General features: G+C 41.2%; 1 protein-coding gene across 3 annotated transcripts; it reads left to right on the forward strand.

Annotated features, from left to right (window-relative positions):
• Positions 1–13,461: 13,461 nt before the first annotated feature.
• Positions 13,462–19,225, forward strand: LOC104949332 (uncharacterized). 3 transcript variants are annotated; one of them, XM_010775686.1, is made up of 6 exons: positions 13,462–13,502; positions 15,501–15,759; positions 16,465–16,794; positions 17,268–17,332; positions 17,427–18,336; positions 18,426–19,225. In XM_010775686.1, exons 2-6 carry the CDS (start codon positions 15,616–15,618, stop codon positions 18,681–18,683), a joined length of 1,707 nt encoding a protein of 568 aa, XP_010773988.1. In that variant the 5' UTR covers positions 13,462–13,502; positions 15,501–15,615; the 3' UTR covers positions 18,684–19,225. The 3 variants fall into 3 exon arrangements, with proteins under 3 accessions (XP_010773988.1, XP_010773989.1, XP_010773987.1); XM_010775687.1 differs by having other exon boundaries at positions 13,484–13,507; XM_010775685.1 differs by lacking the exon at positions 13,462–13,502 and adding an exon at positions 14,027–14,570.
• The last annotated feature ends 870 nt before the right edge of the window (positions 19,226–20,095 follow it).

The raw sequence follows: 20,095 nt of genomic DNA on the forward strand, positions 1-20,095 counted from the left end.
ACTAATAATAATTAAAGCTGCAAGCAGCGTTGAGCGGGTCTTCGACGTTCCGCAGGCTGTTGTCCGCACGTCGACGTGTGTGTCTAGGGGTCTCGAGGACTCGGCCGTTGGCAAACGTGGGAATTTTCAGGCCGATCGGACAATGTATTTAGGAGTTACAGCAGTATCATAAACATTGTGTTTGATGTCGAGTGATCTGTCGCCATGGCAACGGAATTTGATGACACCCCATAATACACCTAGATGTGTTGAGGGCTGCATCGTTATGAAACCTGTGAAGTTTTGGGCCGTTTGGAGCATGTTAACTGGAGTTATGAGAAAACCGTGTTTCACGGCGACCATTTTGTTACCATAGCAACGAAATTTGACAAAATCTCAAAACTTACACATATATGTCTCCAGGGCTTGACGTTTAGCACACAGGACTTATAGCAATATGGTGCTTAACGGCGAGGGGTGTGTTGCTATGGCAACAGCTTTTGGGGAAAACTCACTATTGTCGTATTGAGGTGTTGAGGGCCGGACAATTAGCTATCATCTGAAGTCTGGTGCCGTTTGGACGTTTTTCCATTGAGTTAGGACAACACCGTGTTTAGTGGCGAGGGATCTGTTGCTATGGAAACGGCATATGATGACATCCCATAATTGGCATAGGGCTGTTGAGGGCCGGACCATTAGCCATCATCTGAAGTCTGGTGCCGTTTGGACGATTTTTTATTGAATTGCGACAACACCAGGTTTATTGGCGAGGGACGCGTTGCCATGGAAACGGCATATGAGGACATCCCATAATTGACATAGAGCTGTTGAGGGCCAGAGCATTAATGATAGTCTGAAGTCTGGTGCCGTTTGGACGATTTTCCATTGAGTTACAACAACATCAGGTTTTTTGGCGAGGGACGCGTTGCCATGGAAACGGCATATGATGACATCCCATAATTGACATAGAGCTGTTGAGGGCCGGACCATTAATGATAGTCTGAAGTCTGGTGCTGTTTGGACGATTTTCCATTGAATTACAACAACATCGTTTTTTTTGGCGAGGGACGCGTTGCCATGGAAAGGGCATATTATGACATCCCATAATTGACATAGAGCTGTTGAGGGCCGGACCATTAATGATAGTCTGAAATCTGTTGCTGTTTGGACGATTTTCCATTGAATTACGACAACACCAGGTTTTTGGCGAGGGATAGGTTGCCATGGCAACGGCATATGATGACATCCCATAATTGACATAGAGCTGTTGAGGGCCGGACCATTAATGATAGTCTGAAGTCTGGTGCCGTTTGGACGATTTTCCATTGAATTAAAACAACACCATGTTTAATGGCGAGGGAGCTGTCACCATGGCAACGGCATATGATGACATCCCCTAATTGACATAGAGCTGTTCAGGGCGGACTATTAACTGTCATCTGAAGTCTGGTGCTGTTTGGACAATTTTCCATTGAATTATAACAACATCGTATTTTTTAGCGAAGGATGCGTTTCCATGGAAACGGCATACGGTGAGATCTCAGATTTCACTTAGAGCTGTTGAAGCATGGGCCGGTGATATAAAAGTGAAGATTGGGGGACGATGGGACCGTGTCCATTGGAGTTACAGCGGCACCGTGCTTAATGGCGAAGGATCCGTTGCCATGGTAAAGCCAAATTAAGTAACATCAGATTTGACCTAGAGCTGTTCAGGGCAGTGTTAACTATCACGTGAAGTTTGGGGGCGTTCTGAGCTTGTCTAGCATCGAGCGAACGCGAACTTTGGCGCCAAATAACGGCTACGCTGTGCGAAGGAAAAAAACTTCCATGATAACTTTGAATTGCCCATGTCTCGAGACGCTACCCAACGACTTTCGAGTCATACGGATAAAGTCCCTAGGAGAAGATAGATTTCGTACGGAGGATGAAAAATGCGATAAATCGCGTTTTTCCAACGCCAAATTCAAAATGGCTGACTTCCTGTACGTTATTTTATACCCCTCCAAGAGGCTTTTTGATTCGTCTCCGCACCCTAGATATGCGTAGCGAGTTTCGTTCGTTTACGTGAAAGTTAAAGTAGGGGGAGTTAACGTTAAAAACGGAAGTGGGCGTGGCCTATGCAATTTTTGACGCAAAGTTCCGGAACCAATTATACATCGCAATTTTCACAATTTCTGCATGGTTATCGCTCGCTTTGCGAGCGACTAAATTGATCGTAACGATATCAATTATAAGTTGCGGAGCCCACGTGACTGGACTCACGCGGCCTCCGCCCACGTGACTGGACTCACGCACTGGGCTCACGCGGCCTCCGCCTACGTGACTGGGCTCACGCGGCCTATCAGCCGTCATGATTTCCGAACCTTTTCTGTGCTTTTGCCGGTCGTTTTCCCTGTTTTTGGGTGTTTTTCGCAGGTTTATCGGTCGCTGCGCGACTGATTTCAATAGGGTCTTCGCCGACCTAGGTCTCAGACCCTAATAATATCACAGAAATTGACTATCAAAGGATACTAAATTAATTTGCATTAAAATTTTCGTTATTTATGATTGCCAATTTATCAATAAATATGTGTTATACTAGTAATACGTTCAAGTACGTTTATTTATAATGTTATATTATTTCGTACTATGACAATGCATGTTTCTTTGTATCTGCATTGCATATTAAAAAAATAGAAATCAAGACAATATGGTTGTGCAACCTGCAGTGCACTTATGACCCCTGCTGACAGGAAACTGTAGTCACAACAGGAGGGGATGATGTCACTGATTCCCAAACAGAGAGTCAATAAAGGAGACTGGCTGTGACTCACAATATGTTATATGTGAAAAACAAATGTGTCAATATCGAACAAAACAGTCAAACCAGACCATTTTGGCATTTGACCCAGTTTAATTTATTCTTCATCAGATCCTTTGAAGAAAACCATTTTTGTGTAAGTGTGTAATAATATCAGCAGAAGTCTTTAACGGTGGAAGAAAGTGCAAACAAATAGCACAGTTATCAAGTTTAAGATGTTTCTTTAAATAGAAATACACTCAAAACAAAGCAGTGTAGACATACAACGTGGGCATGTATTTTTTGTGAAAATGCATCCTAATGTTACTGATGACACACCATTTAAAAGCAAAACAAATATTCACAGGCCTCCTGAGTTAAAATCAAACTATGTTATACTGTCACTAAAATGACAGCGTTTTCATATAACCACTTCCTTTACTGAGCATTTTGCTGCCTCGTGACAGCCATCAAAGGTCTTTTTAACCTTCAGAGGACGAACGGGGAGGTTCATATGAGCCCAAATAAAGTGACAGTTGACCTTGTGCAAAACTATAATAGTGTTTGGGATACAGCTGACAACCTGTATTATGGTTACCTGTAACATTTAAAAGGTTTGGTTTTATCTTAAGCTATTTAAAATACATTCATATATCTGATTGCACTGCACATTTTCCTGTACCTTGGGGTAAGAGATCCTTACATATATAATTTACAGTGGTTTCTCATACATTAGAGTTGAATAATTTAAAACATTTGCTTTTCTTTAGCTGTTCTTACACATATCTTAATGAGGGTTTGATAGATTGTACCCCTATTCGTAATCTTTGGAGTCACCGAACCACAGGTTGGCCCACCCTGATCTATAATGGCTGTGAAGGCACTATTGCATACTTATGCCAATATCACTGGGATTGTAACACAAACAAAACAGGCCGGGGGGAATCAGCCAGCCGATAAACCCCAGCAAAGGAAAAGAAAATCATTGGCTTCAATAATGCTCATGTCAACAAATGATTTGTTATTGAGCAACTTTTAAAAGGTTCAGCATTACCCAAACAGTTGCTCAATATTTAAAACATGTCAAGTCAGTATTATGCAAGCATACAAAACAATGATGGCATCTTTACACGAGCAGACTCAACACACGTTTCTACTGATCAAAGTGAAATCAATCTGGTATAAGGGGTTGACCAAGGGAGCAACATTTGTCCTGAAGCTGTCACCAGGTGAGACTAGGGATGTCATGATACCAGAAATGTAATCGCCAACCAGTGAAACCCCACGTTAGCGATTAGATACCACAATAAATAAAAAAATTAAATAAAACAGTATATCCTATGTACGTCAACATTTGTTAAATGGACTTCAACCTACGACTACGTTACCACGTTTGTGTAATTTGTTCATGTTAAGAGGCTAAACAGGTCATAACTACCCCTAAATCTAATAACAAATATAACATCTATTTGATATTGCTGGGGAAAATATCTTTATTAAAGTTTCCCTGAAAAATTGAGGTTTTACTAGACTACATTTGAACACATTGTGATAACGTTAACTTATAATTGACTGAATGCAGCACAGTGCAATGTTCCCTGCATACTAAACAAAGGTTCTATCATTCATAGGATGAAAGGTTGACGTTGGGTTGAGCCCTAACTACTGACAAAAACAAGTAAAAGTAACATTTATCTGAATTTATGGCAACAACTCGGTACCGATTATTGGTTCTCGTGACATCCCTAGGTAGCACCAATTCATATTTAAATGAATGTATGCCAGTGAGCGAAAATAAGACCAATAAAACTAAACGCTCCTAAAACGTTAATTGAAGACATTTTTGGTGTTTATACTGAACTATATAATTATGAATTAAGTATCAAAGACGCCATTTCATAATATTGCTGGTACAATGTAAACTGCAGGACAACAGTTTGTGCTTAAAAGCTGTGGTAATAGTACAATGAAAAATAATCTGCCCACACACTGTCACTCATATTTCATTCTCACAAACAAAATCAGGTCAACCTGTCAGTGTAGTAGCCGAGCAGTAAGATTAACACGTACGCGTGAAGAAGTGAACAATAGTTCATAAAGATAAATGTCATGTTGATGAGAATAGCTTACACGGTTCACTTCCCTGTGCTCTGTTACTAATTCATATTCTCTTGTTCCATTTTTAGTCACCTGACCCCCAAGCAAAGTTCACAAAAACAACTGAATCACGGTGGGAAACACAGACAGAAATATGGATCTCTTCTGACACTACAGTGACTTCACTTCCTGTAATCAAATATGGTTGCAAAACGGCTCTGGGAAAACATGGCTGGGAAACAATTCTCTGGGTACAGTGAACATAAAACAAACTCCCTGAGAGCTGATTTAATCCCAGGATCTACTCAAATCAGTGTGTAACAATATATTCTACAGTTTGACTGCACTTGACAGAATAGGTGTCAGATCCATTCCCTGGGATAAAGACAAGTCACATGCACGAACATCAACCCTGCTTTTCCTTCAGGCCTTTAATCCTGGTTTCAGTGAAGATTCAGTGACGAAATGTGCTGTAACACTCTTGAAATCTTCCACTGGAAACCACCGCAGATTTAAAAATGCATTGAACTCGCATGTGAGGAATAATTGCATAATTTGATCAATCCTTATATTTTTCTAGCATCGTTTATGTGCCGATATATTTTGCTTCTACCGCTGCACATTTCTAAAACATCTCCATAAAAGTCTCATAATGGAGCATCAAAAGAAAAACAATTTTTTTTCTTTCTGTAGCCACAGCTTCAGTGGATGTGCACTCTTTTTCAACACTTAAGGCGGACAGCAGGAAGGATAAGTGAGGAACAGCAAGCAGGCTGCAGCCAGGTGACGACCTTTAAAGCTCTTGAAAATCTCCTGTTTCCTGGCAGCGCTGTGTGTGTGAATGCGTATTATAGTGCACGTTAAAAGCCAATATGTCACTATCCAAACCCTTATAACAGACAGACCTCCTCTGAACAGAATCGCTGCACAAACCAGAAGCAAACCAACCTCTATGCATCAATTCTTAAAAACTTGATTGTCTAAAAAGAATCATCCAAATGTATTCTAACACACACTTCAAGGCACATGATGATATCCTCTTCTTTAAATCTAACAACCGGCGTGCTTCTCAGCAAACCACCACCCACTACAAAGTAAAATCTAATATATTCTATTCCTCTATGGATACAATTTGCATTAGTGTGTTCCATCATTTTAATTCTAGGCATCTGTAGCTATCTAATGCATATCCTACACTCCTCCTATATTTCTGTAAGCAGACTCCACCACACACCGACAGCAGCAGCACCGCCCAAAACCTCCGCAACAAGCAGCCCCTAGAAAATAATAATAAAGAAAGCTAACAAAGAGACGGGGTCGACCTTCTGTCCCGCCACATTCAGCGTTTTTGTTTTGGCACGATTGCCACACAGCAGCTTGTTTTTTTTTCTGATGATGCAGGTACGGGCAGACAGCATGTGTGAGCCACTGTCCAACCAGGGCAGAGACAAAAGGAAAGGGAGGAAGAAAGCACAAAGGAGGAGATGAGTTAGATCCACAACATGAAACAACCGAGGCTTAGCAAAATGTAACTTTCTAATGTGTCATTTAGGGGTTAATAGGCTAAATATTCCCTGCAAACCTGACCGCGTTTTGTTAAATGATGGTGGGTACAGCTTTCAAAACTAGGAGTCAATCTCAGCCAAAGAATGGATGAGTACCATCAACCTTTCCAAATACTTTCATTTTAATGTGAATAGTGTGTCGATGTCAAAAACCCCGAATCGCACTAGGAATTTTCAACATCTAATTCAAATGTCCAGCTTTTTTGAGAACACATTTTTCCATCATGGCTTGGGTCCAAAAAGTTTCCATCTTTAGTCAACTGAAGAAGAATAAGAAGAAGATATTAGCTCCTCCCATTTCTTTGCTATTCATCTATGAGCTCCTCCCATAGTTTTCCATCAGTGTCCATACTTTAATTCCAACTCTGAAACGTTTAAACATTTGAAATATCCACACTGTAGATTGTCTTCATATCAGGCTGACCTACAGGCTTGTTTTTTGAGCACCGTCTCACAAGTGTACGGGTGTAAAACACAAACTGAATCACGTTTGTTTTGATTTGTTCTCCTGCAGGATGGATGCTATTAAGTGTGTGACTGAAGTGAAACGCTTGCACATGTGACAGCTGGGAGATTCAGTGGGGGATGGAGGGGGATTCAAACACGTCCATCATGTGAAGAGCATACCGCAAGACAGTGTTTGCTCCATGAGTCAGCTTAACTTGCCTTTTTTTTTTTTATATAAATATCCTGCATTACTTTTGCAGCAGTGTTCCAGTGAGAGACAAATGTTTTCCAAGTGACAGAGTGTGATAATCCAGGCCTCGCTTTACCTCCTTCCACCTTAAAAGGTCACATTGCCATTGTGTTTTCTCTGATGTTCCTTCCAAGACTTTTGCGATGACTCAGACTGGCTTGTTCATCCCTGAGGAGATGTGGGCGTCGTCTTTCAAGCGTGTGTGTGTGTGTGCATGTGTGTGTGTGTGTGGTCTTGATGAAGTGCAGGTTTCAGTTAGATCCACCGCCCCGAGCCCTGCGAGCGCTGCTTCTTCCTCTTCTTACACACATAGTAGACCGGGAAGACTACCAAACCTGCACGAGGAAGAGAGGAGCAGTTTGAATTAGAGCAAACTACCCCTCTAATTGTACTTGTCTAAAATTAACACTCCATTTATGTACAATATAAGTCTTGAGTCCTCTGTTAATGTTGAGCTCTCATGAGTATTTTATTTGATTATTCCGTTTTACAGCACACAGCCTATAGATTTTGCCATTATGTGAAATTAATTAAGCTGAAAATGAGAGATTGTAATAACGATGATAATAAATGTGAATCTGCCAACACGGCATGTTACCCCGCAGAGGATCATCCGTCAGACGCACAGACACGGAAAAGAGATTAACATTAATTACAGTTCACGATACTACAGAGGGCTGGCAGAGTGTTTTCAGGAAGTAAAAGCACAGAGAGATAATCTGGATCAACAGCTTTGGCTTTTTAGAACACATAGTGGTTACTTCTCTTACGGGAGGACATCAAACTGAGAATTGCATGCATATTATAATCAAATTGCTCCTGCCTTATTGCAAAAACTGACCTTGTGATTTTCTTTTTCTGCTATATGAATTAAGGAAGACCAAATATAATTGTTCTGGTCAACGACGTACTTTCTTGAGCAGAATATTTTCATAGTACTGATATGGTGTTTGTTTGTTTTAAACAAATCTTACATCAAGGTGACCTATCATGCAAAACGCACTTTTGTACATCTTTTATACATGAATATGTGGGACACATATTCATGTATAAAAGACGTACAAAAGTGTGTTCCAGGTGTTCCAGGGAACTCACCAAGTGTCAGAAAACACAACCCTCTCTATTTTCCTCCATACCCAAATCTCTTAAAAAGGGGCTGCAACGGATCTGATACAGACTGATCAAGATTTGAACACTTCTATGACGTCNAATACATAATATTGGACACAGACTATAAAGGGCACAAAGTTTCATTCACTAATGAAAGTCAAATACATGTTTGTTTCCACTGTTTTATTGTGTGCATAGGCCTGTCGCGATAAGCAATTCATTGACTTATCGTACGATAAATAAAAATGAACTCGATAACTTTTCTGAACTCGATACATTTCCATTTACATGAGGATGTGACTAGCAGTTTGAAAGGATGTACTTGAATTATTTATATATTATCATTATGTCAGTGGTCTAAAATGGTCATACAACGGTGCCGACAATATTATCGTTTATCGCAATAATTTCCGGGAAAATGTATCTCACCAGATTAATTATCCTGAGAGGCCTATACATGAAACACACACACAAATCTACAGACTTACTCCAAACTGCCAAATACATTTTACTTGTTATCATTTCTACTGGATCTTAGATCTGCACATGTGCAATACGGGTCGGGGATTGACCTACCGGCTCCCACTGCTGTCTGTTAACGTTGTTAAGAGTGGTGGCCGCGGCCCGCGGGGAGGGAGCGGATCGACAGCTTGAGCAGCTGTCAAGATCCGCTCCCTCCCCGCGGGCCGCGGCCACCACTCTTAACAACGTTAACAGACAGCAGTGGGAGCCGGTAGGTCAATCNATAGCCCAACATTAGCCACCTTTTGCTTAGCGGTGGTGACGTGAAGTCATGTGACTGTGCTGTAGTTCCTTTATAGCCCAACATTAGCCTCCTTTAGCTTAGCGGTGGTGATGTGAAGTCATGTGACTGTGCTCTAGTTCCTTTATAGCCCTACATTAGCCTCCTTTAGCTTAGCGGTGTTGACGTGAAGTCATGTGACCGTGCTGTAGTTCCTACACCAAATATGTTGTCACTGTGTTAGTGCAATTTATGGCTCACCAACCTTAAATGTTAACACAGAGAGGGATCAATAAAACACAGACATGGTTGAGATTAATTATTATTCAGTTACGCAACAACAATAATAATCTTTGAGTACAACATCACCTGCCACAGCAGTCAATCGTGGAAATGCCCCCTGAATACCAGAAACAGAGGGCAGATATAGGTTTTCTAAATGACACACGAACATGTTCCCGAACCATGTTTAACGCACACACATTTTCAGGTCTCCTAAACTTGGACATGTTCCAGATGTAGAAAGGTCATCATCTCATGACGTCTTTAGGAGTCTTGCAGGATATGACAACCCAGTCTCACGGCATTTCGTGTCATAGTCACGACATTTAATCTATTGATTCGTGTTCACCAACACGATTTTCCCCTTTTTTTCGTGTCACACAGAACGATTTTAAAAGCAATGTATTTCTATTGGTAGTCTGTTTCGTGCCTGCAGCACGTCTTTTTGTCCGTTCGGGTCTTGGAAGACCGGAAGCTGTGGGGTTCATAAAAACATGTTCTTACTCAATATCAAGTAATGCAAAAGTATATGTAATGCACTGTTGAGGAACCTCAGCTGCGACCCAAGTTTTTCATTCATTGCATAACTACACCGTAGTTGTGTATATGGTATGTCAATAAACCTTAGAAAATCTTGAAATCTTGAAAGGGTTGGCAAATTAGCCATAATATACAGTCTTTAATGAACTATTAGTAGAGAATAACGAGTAATGAATATACTTTATTACTCGTTTCCATTCATGCCAATTGCAGATAAATGTTTAGTCTTCTCAAGCACCAACTATCAAATATCTCTCCTGATTGTTGGCACTTGACAACCTGAACCTGATTTAAGGGTTGTTTATATTTCACATCATTAATCAGAATCTGCAAATTAACTCAAATAAGTGTAGTGGAGTAAAGATACCAGGTTAACCTCTGAATTGTAGTGGAGTAGAATTACAAAGTAACAATGAGCTGTCATGTGGGTATATATTAATGCATTATGGACACAAGAGATTTTCACCCATTTATTGATTATATGTTTTACATTTGATAACACCAATGTGTTTAATACTGGCAACTTCTAATTGTGGGAAAAACGAAAACGTTCAGTAGAGAAGTCCCATAGAACATTTTGCGAAACACAATAGCCAGAATGTGGGGGGCGTTCGATTCCAGTTTTGGATAGTCTGGCGTGGTTTCGTTCCATTTCAAAGAGCTGTTTGACGCTCGGCGTAACCTTGGCACACTGCCACTCCAACATCCAATCCCAGAGCTTGAAGATTAATCGCGGAGACAGTAGTCCTAAACGATAGCTGGGGATTATGGGTAGTGTGTAGTGTCTTCGGCCATCCTAAACTCTGCAATGTTTTTCGGATTTCATATCGCATTAACACCATATCCCAACGTGCATCGCGGCTAAAACATTCAATCACCGAGCTTAAACCATAGCTGAGGATCTTGGGTAATCAGTTCAGTGGCTTTGTATCGCAATGATGCTCGAAATGTCCCATATAGGCCTATGTCTGTTTCCGGTTATTTTATTTTGAAATTCAGTTCCTGACGGACGCCAAAAAAGCCAGAGATTATAGAATTAAACAAATAAATAAAAACAAGGATAATTGTGTGTTATTGTTGAGTAAATAACAGTGTGTTATTTAGAAAAGAATAACAAATTAGAAGGAAAAACATATTTTAAAAAATACAGATTTCAGTATTCTGAGGCTCTGAGTCCCATTTCTTTTCCTCGCGGACGACAAAAAAAGTCAGACATTATACTATTTAAAATAAAACAATAATCGTGGCTTGATATTGAGTAAGACATTTTTTTTTATGAACCACACAGCTTCCGGTCTTCCAAGTCCCGACCGGACAGAAAGACGTGGTGCAGGCACGAAACATACTACCAATAGAAATACATTGCTTTTAAAATCGTTCTGTGTGACACGAAAAAAAGGGGGAAATCGTCGAATCAATAGATTAAATGTTGTGACTATAACACGAAATGCCGTGAGACTGGGTTGCACTGAAAGACTAACCATATTGCTGATCCTATTTCAGTTTTATAAAAAAGTACAATTTCAACATCATTGTGTCTTGATCTGATGTTTGTAGTGCAGCAGAGTAAACAACAACATATATGTAGATAATAAGCTTAAAAACTGATCAAATGGAATCTATTATTTGTATTTTGTACGTTTGCATGATAGCAATCCTATGTGTTTAGAAATTGTCATGTCAGTATTAAGATGCATGTCTGTTGGACCTGACATTTAAAGTAGCCTTTAAAAAGTGAGTTATTCACCCTATGAATATTAAGTGACGGATTAATTTAAATGATGACTGATTCTACTCTTATGTCTGCATACTAAACATGAGGGGAGAGCCAGTAGCTGATTAGCTTAGCTTTGCAAAAACACTTGAAACAGGGGAAATCAGCTATACTAGTCTGGATTACAATTTTACATTTCCACATATTAAAAATCATGTTAATGATTAAGCTTTAAGGTGCTGCTATGTGCATTATTTTATTTTGGAGAGGGCCAGGCTAGCTGTTGCAGCAGTCTTTATGCTAAGCTAGCTAGCCAACTGCTGATGTCTCTGGTTTCTTTTTGAACATCAACAGAGCAGTAACACACTTTATCCCCATAAAAATTACAACTTTTTCTCAAAATATTACAACTTATTATTATTATTATTATTATTATATACTTATTCACAAAGTCTTAGAAAACTCAGATATGTGCGATATATTTTGAATCTGCAGAACGTTTTTAACAAGCAATAATTCTGCTGTAACACATAAGGGCTATACAATTCTAGGTGGTTTATAAATTAATTTAAATAAATATCATCATTGACATTCTCGCATAGCCAGACCTATCTCGCGCTTTGTCTGGCTCCATAATACCATTTTACGACAGAGAAAATACATCATGGCTTGTTTGTATTTCTTTAAGCTAATCACAAGCACCTATGAAAAGCATGCAGGGACAGTCACAGATAGATAACACAGATAGTGGAAGTGCTGCCTGAGAGACGCAGCCATTTGCAGCCTTAAAGCCACTATTAAGTTTCAGTGAGTCAGACTATTATCTAAAGTGAACAGGTGACACATGCACATTTAAAGAGGTTACTTCTCAAAATAAACACACAAAAAAAGAAGGAACTCAGTTGGGGGAATAAGGAAAAAACTGATGGGGTTGTGTTACAAAAACTTCTTAACTAAAGGTGCAATTCACAACAATAAAAACATTCAGCCACTAGATGGCACACTACCCCTCCCCCCTTTTATCGAGTCACAAGAAAGTGATGCCAGTTTGATGCACAACCTGCATTTTTCATTGATAGTTTTTATGTACGGCCAAACAAATTTTAAAACCCTCTTTTTCTTCACCAACTAGCAAATACTATGACTCTTGATCACTGACGACATAAAGGTACCACGTGATACCAACGTCGTTATACTATTGTCTCACAAGCCCGGTTAGCGAAAGGCAGTGGCGGCAAAAATCTTTTCAGATATCTTTCTCAGAAATATAAATCATTGAACATTACAAAAATTACAACTTTAGAACAATGAGCACTTAACTTCAAGAGAGACGAGTTAGAGGTGTTGGTAAAACTCGAGATAAAACAAAGAAGGCGCACTTGTGGCTGTTGACATTTAGTTTGTCTTGTAAAATCCATAAAAGAGCAGCCTTATAGATTACATAATTATCTAACACTACCTGGTGGAGAGGTTAGGACAGTTTAAGAGTTTTCCTAAAGTTCAGAGTGTTGTTTAAAATTTTGTTTGGATGCTTATGTAATATCCTTTTCTATCTTAAGTTGGGATAGGAACATTAGGAATCGTACATATTAATTTTAGGTCCTAATCCTGATTACCATGGTAACCAGACAGTTAAAATAGGGTTGGCAAGTTGAGAGCAATAATGACATCTCAACCATAAATTGGAGCATAAGAATAAACAAAAAAGCAGGAAAATAAAAACTGGATGAGGACCCCCACCGTCCCCCCCCTTGATATTAACCCCACCCAAAATGTTGTGACAAACCTTTGCCTTACATATATATTTGCTTACATCAAGTTTTAAAGGTCGCAAGGCTCTAAGGGAGGAATAATTAATCAACTTTCCATGCCACTATATGTCTGGTTTAACCTTGTTTCTAAATATATTTGATCTTGTTCCACGTAATGACAGCAGTCACCTCTTCCTTGTTTTTCAGAATGACACTTGATGCACCACCCCCTGTTGTTGCCTCAAGGTAAAGTAAGGATAAAGTTTGTTTTTACCCCCTCTCCTTAACTCCTGGGGGATGTGTCATAGGGAACACAACAGGTGGAGGAATAATGGCAATGATCCCGTGGCTTTAAACTGGAAGGAATTCTGATGATAACGTCAAGTGCCAAATGTTAGATCTTGTCCAAGGGGAACAAGTCAAAGATCCCAGTGGGTCCCCCAATTAGAGGCAAGCATTAGTAATTGATGGTGTGTCAGCAGCAACTGTTTGAGTCAAAAACAAGGTCTCAGCTACAGGTTACTCCAGGACATGTTTACACATTTTGCGCTTTTGAAAAATAGATGCGTAAGAAAAATATTTCATAACATTAAAATGCCGTGGCCTCCTGAAGTTTAGTTCTTAAAAAGGAATGAAATGTTGCCTAACATGCCAGGAACGCACCTTGCCGTTTCCTCTTCGTGACTAACTTCAATAAATATATTATTGACAGTGTGACACATTATTACTAACCTTGTCACACACACTCAATTGGCATCTCTTTGAAAATGATTTGCAGTGGTGCATGGTCACAAGGCAAAATCTGCCCTAGCATCCTAAAGGAGAGTAGCAACAGAGAAGCCCATTGGCCGAGAGATCGCAGCAGCTGAAATAGCTATGTAAACACTTTCCCTCTCTCCGTGAGCCCCAGTAATTATAGCCAGGATGCTGGTGACGACAGTTGTCCCATCGAGACTTCAAATGGGGGAATACATTTGACATTATGATATTTGATACCGGCTCCAATGGCGCGCCCACGTAAACAGTAAGGCGCGGTATAAAGGCTGGGGACCCCAGCTGGAACAGAAATTGTTTACCCTTTAGCTCAGCGATCAGGACTTAACGCCGAGGCGTGACTAGAATCAGGGCCCTTTAAATCTAGTCCAAGGGGTTATACGTAATACAGAGGTGGAAACAAGCACCGGAGAGAGGAGACTTCACGTTTAGGCGCAGAGGGGAGTGCATGTGTTGGAGAGTCCGGAGCGAAAAGCGCGCGGGAGGTAGAGCAGACTGAGGATTTATACTGGAGCATTGAACACGCTTATGTTGAGCAAGGTAAGAACAGCTGTTTATAATGAGGCGGAATTGTAGCTTTAATGGAAATTCATCGGATTTATGGGAATCATTTCGAATTAATGGTACATAAACTGAAAGTATACAAATTGAGACTGCATGCATGGCAAAGCCTGATGTTGAGTCTACTGTTACATTTTTATTTTTTTCAATATCTATTCCATATACCATGTTGAATTTTCTCATCGCACGAGTAGCCTACTTGTATCTGTCCCCCTCCCATGCGCACAGGCCACGCCGTAGGTTTACTATGCATAGTTACACGATTATGAGTATCTCTACTGTTGCATAACAAGTGGGAGGGAAGTGGCTGGTACATTCGGGCACCTTCATTAGGATACTTTAATGATGGCAACAACATCAACAAAGCCAGGGGATGCACAATAATAGTTAGTCCTCGCTTTGGGATCATGATGGCATCAATATATTTTGACCAGACCACATTGACAGTGTTTAAAAGTGCATCTGAGGGGCAACTTTAGAGATTAAGTTGTATCTTTCTCTCCAGGTTGGGAGACATACAGAGTCAGGCTGGAGGTCAAAGTGAACAAAAGCTGTCATGACATACTTACATGACTATGCATTTTTTTAAGAATGCGAAAGAAGAGGTTGGTGAAGTCTGACCTTTGTTAGGCCAGAAATTGACCAAAAATACAAGCCCTTTAACTACAGGCAATTAAAAGAAATGGGGCAATTATGTTTCACTTGATTAATTGGAACCTCAATCAGGTGTCATTTGCACTGGTGCAGTATGTTTTATGCTGCCTTGTGTTGAAGACATAGAAAAAACAGCATTGTGAATGGTTGTCGAAATGTTCACTTGTCTAAAGCAAAAATAATTTGCACCAAAAATGTGTATTTCATAAAATATACTAACAGTCTTTTCCCCCCACCATGTGTTTTTCTCTACAGTGTTTCCTGGCCATTGATCCTTGAAAACCTAGGGTAACATCTGACAGTAAAGTGAAACAGGAGAAAGGGGAAATTGGCATTTAAAGGGGCCTCTAGGTATTGACCGGCCTGCGTCATGGCAGCCATTGATCTGGAGCGTGGGCTGGAGCACAGTGGCAGGGGCTGGGGGCAGGAGAGGCCGGAAGTGATGGACAACTTCGATTCAGAGATGCAAGAGTGGGAGGACCAGCTTCAAGACATCCAGCAACAAATCGAAGAGGTAAGATTTTGTTAAAGAAAATTATGTCTCAATTAAGTCTCATTCTTCAACTTGGACAAGTTGCATTTAAGAAAATTGATTATTCCATGCTGCTCTTCGCCCTAAAAAAACACATTGTATCTAAACATGACACATACAGCGGGTCTATGCAGTGTGAATCTAATGTGAATTATAGGACAGTTGGGGTCAGTGATTCTGCATAATACTATACCTAGGAATGTAAATATATAGAGGTAAAATTCACCAGCTTCACGGTATTTCTGTTTTCTGGCGTTAACTGCAGAATTTAGTTATGCAAATATTTTCATGAAAGATAAAGAAATGCATAAAAGGCATAGTCTTCTTTCGCTTAACAGTGCAACAGTTTTCACCGTGATCAAACATGCTTATGGTTCTGTGTCCAGGTTATGTATGCTTCCCTAGAGTGTGTGTTAATTGAAGTAATATGTGTGTGTTGCATGCGCACGCACACACAAACACACACGATACTAAACGAGTATTAAAAGTCGTGATGGGAAACAGATGGTTGTGCAAAGTGGAATAACATGTGCCGGTTATAAATATAGGTTAGGTTTTCTGATAATTATAAAACTTGCTTGTTGTGTAAACACAGTTCCTGTCATTCAGCCGTGTTTTGCATGTAGTTGGGTACAACATGGGGAAGTAGGAAGTTGTTTATGTGTCCTTCTGTTTCAATCTTTGCAGTTGTACAATGGAGTCCAGGCTCGAAGAGGAGCAAACGATATCCCTACTGACAACCAGAAAAATGGCAGCGAGTTGAAGTGCGGCCTGGGGCACCATGGCAATGGTCTCTTTGCGCCCGGACAACACAACAACAATCACCCCGGAGCTATAACTGTGCCACATCACTATAGTAACAGCCGTAACTATAGCCCCAGTGGGTACAGCTACCCCAGTAGTCATCAGAATGGCTATGGTTATTGCAACGCCAACTCAGAGATCGGAGACTTGTTGCAGGATTATTTGGAGCAAGGGAAGCAAATAAGCCAGAAGAATAACGGAGCTCGCCATGTGGTAAGTGGAGGCATTTTAAGCATTTCCCTGCCCGAATGCATCATTGTGTTGGCGTCTGCACATATGATGAAACCAAACACGTGATAAGAGTCAAAGCTGGGGTTCAGTTGGGAACATATGGATTACAGTTAGTTGGTTCCTTCCAGTCTGCTTACAGACAGGTTACCACATTGGCGTTAGTTTCACATACTTTCACCAACTCCTGACAAATTAGACAAGAAGGAAGCCAAGACATTAAACTGTTTCCTGTTACACATTATAACGTTCAAGTATAGTAGATGACAATTAGGAGTTCTTTATCGTGTGAGGATCAAGGGTCAGCCGAGGTTCTGTTTTAGTAAGTTACAGTAAACAGAACATTGCCATTGGGGGATCTTGAAGTATCACTCTTGTTAAAAGCTATAAATATAGTAGGTAGAGGTTAATATGATGATGGATGTGGTGATTTAAAAATATTTTATCATTTCTCTCAGCGCTTCAGCGATACAATCAAGGTGAGCCCGGTGACAGAGATCAGAAAAAGTTCTGGAAATGAAAGGTAAGTGCCACATTCAAGAACCTTTTGTAGAATTACGTGATGGGTTTGGGAAATACCTGCTAATTCAATTTTTGTCTTCTTTGGTTTGGTACAGGCTTGGTCAAGAGCAGTTTGTGGGCAGTTTTGAGGAAACTGAAAACAGAAGGAACCATGTGTCTCATCTGAAGAGCTCCTCTCGTCGAGAGAGTTCCCCCAACAAAGAAAACACAGGCTCGAAACCTCCTCTTGGACAAAGAGATGTCCCTGCTAGTCAACCACGCTCACAGCTCCCAACCACAAAAGCTGAATCTCCGGCCCTGGAAAGGAAGTCCTACAGTCCTGGCGTCATGGGAGACAGGAAGTGCGGCAGCCCTTCTGTCCTCAGGAAGTTTGGAGCCATGCTTCAGGAAAACGAGGGCAAAACACTGACTGAATCAGGGGTGGTGACCAATCAGGGGCCGGCTCCGGAGCCAAAGTGCCCAACCCCCAGCTGTCAGCGCAGAGCTCAGGGAGCCACTGCAGTCGCCAGCAGGGCGCCTATGCGCGTGCCTACCCAGAAATGCCGAGCAGATTCCGACGTGCTGACAGCAGAGATAGAGCCCGGCCAAGAATGGGGGCTCATATCAGACTCTGGTAGACAGAACCACAAGGATCACAGAGGAGCCTACAAAGGGTCCCAGCGGGGTCCTCAGATGTCCCCGAGGAGATCACCGGTGACGGGAAGCCCAAAGCTTAGACCCAGGGCTAACAGTGGGGGAGACAGAGACGGAGGACTGGCTCAAGGGGAGAGAGGAAGGAAGCCTGCACCCCAACATGCAGAGCCCAAAATTGACTACCGGGCCTCAAGTGCTTCCTCTGGAGTTCAGAAGATCCAGAAGGGTGGGTTAGCGGGACACGAGTTGGCAGGTTGTGGCAAAGTGAGGGATGAAGGACTTATTGAACTGCTGGACATGTTGGATATCCAACACGAGTACAGCTCCAGTCCCAAAGCGAGAGAAACAGCTTACAGACAGGATCCACAGCAGGTAAGTCTTTTTTAGCTATAGTACAATTGTTAAAAAGCTACCAGTGATGATGTACAAGCTAACATGTTTGCCATTACGTCTTTGTTCAGGTAAACCCAGACCAGTCGTCCGCTGACAATCTTAGTAAAAGCTTCTCTCGTCCTGCACGGCCAGCCAACCAACGACCTCCTTCCAGGTGGGCCGGCCGCACCCCTACCGCCATCATCACCACTCCATCAGGCCCAATGTACCGTCCCCCAAGCCCCCTGGCTCGCACATCTAGCCCCATGACCAGAACCCCAAGTCCCGCGCTGAAGCGTCGGCCCCATGTTTCCTATTCTCTTCAGACTGAGACGGTCATTATGTGATACCTGTCCATTTCAGATTAAGCTTGATCCCTTCCTCCTCTCTCTGTGTAAATAGTAAGGACTTTTTCTGTGAAACAAAGTGCTTTGAGAGTTAAAGATACGCTTAATTTCATCTTGATGCCATGTTCAAGAAAAAAAAAACATTCTCCAGGGTTGCTGTGGCTTTTTGCTTCTTCTGTGCTTAAACACATTAACAGATTGCTTAGTTGCAGCCCTCCCCTTATCCTCTTTTTGTATTAAATTTCAGGTGTTTTCTGTATAATGAGATTTTGCATGCAGCCCTAGTTTAAGGGTGCATGCTCATGGGTTTAATCCTCATGGCGGCCATGTTGAATCAAATTCAACCTGGACTCCAATAGGAGTAGATGAAGTTGCAACTGTGTTCCCAGCAGCAATCTGCTTACTATCAACATCAGTGTGTTTTACTGTATCATATTGTTAAAGTAATATATTTAAGATGTTCGAATAACTGCTGTGACAAATTGCTATGATATGCCTTTAATGTATTTTTTTCCTTGGTAATAAATATGACAGTGCTTTGACGTAAAGACTCTTGTCTTTGTCTATGGCGGCACTGCATTGTTCCATTAACGATTGCTCATATTTCATAATTTACTGTATGTCAAGCCTATGGTTATCTGATACACAGGCAGCCCTCTGCATGCCAGTGCAATGGCAGCTCAAGCAGTGTCAGTTGCAGTTGCAAATGAGCTAGCTATCCACCAACTTCAACACATCAACTGGGTCAAACATACCTGAGGAACTGCATGATCAGGTATCGGACAATTTACAGATTGTCTAATAAAAGGAGGGTTTTTGAGGTCCATAAATTACACAGCACTTGGATTACTTAGATTTAATTATATATTTTTAAGCATTAATCTTGCATAGTGTTGGTTCAAAAGCAATTACGTAATCGGTCGTTAGCACGATGCCCAGTGTGCAGCACACATACACAGACATTTTGTAGCAATAGGGATCACTTTTCATGCTCAGTGTTTCTCGCCTCTTAACAACCTATGGCTTCCCTGACACCTCCTTCACTGAGGAAGGTGACAAAACACACCCTCTCAGCTTCTCCCGTAAACACGCAAAATATATCTTGCCGTTTTCTCTCAACGTTAAAAAAAACGTTTGTACATAAAAGCACATAATATGCTCAGCCACACATTAATACAAACACACTCTGCTCTGAAAGAGGTGGCCAAAGTGTAAAATGCCACATACAGTAAAGGCTGTGAGGGTGTACGGAAGTACATTGGCCCGGTGATGCCTCATCCCTGTCACCCTACCTCTCGGTGCCATGTGGCACCTGATACGGAAATAGCAAGCGTGACGTGTGTTTTGGTGCCAGAAATCTTACCCTGCTGTCTTTGGGGGTATAAATAAAGAGCGGGAGGGGGACGTTGGTT

This window comes from Notothenia coriiceps, unplaced genomic scaffold (assembly GCF_000735185.1).
Source record: "Notothenia coriiceps isolate Sejong01 unplaced genomic scaffold, NC01 NC01_scaffold00015930, whole genome shotgun sequence".
Lineage (NCBI taxonomy): Eukaryota > Metazoa > Chordata > Actinopteri > Perciformes > Nototheniidae > Notothenia > Notothenia coriiceps.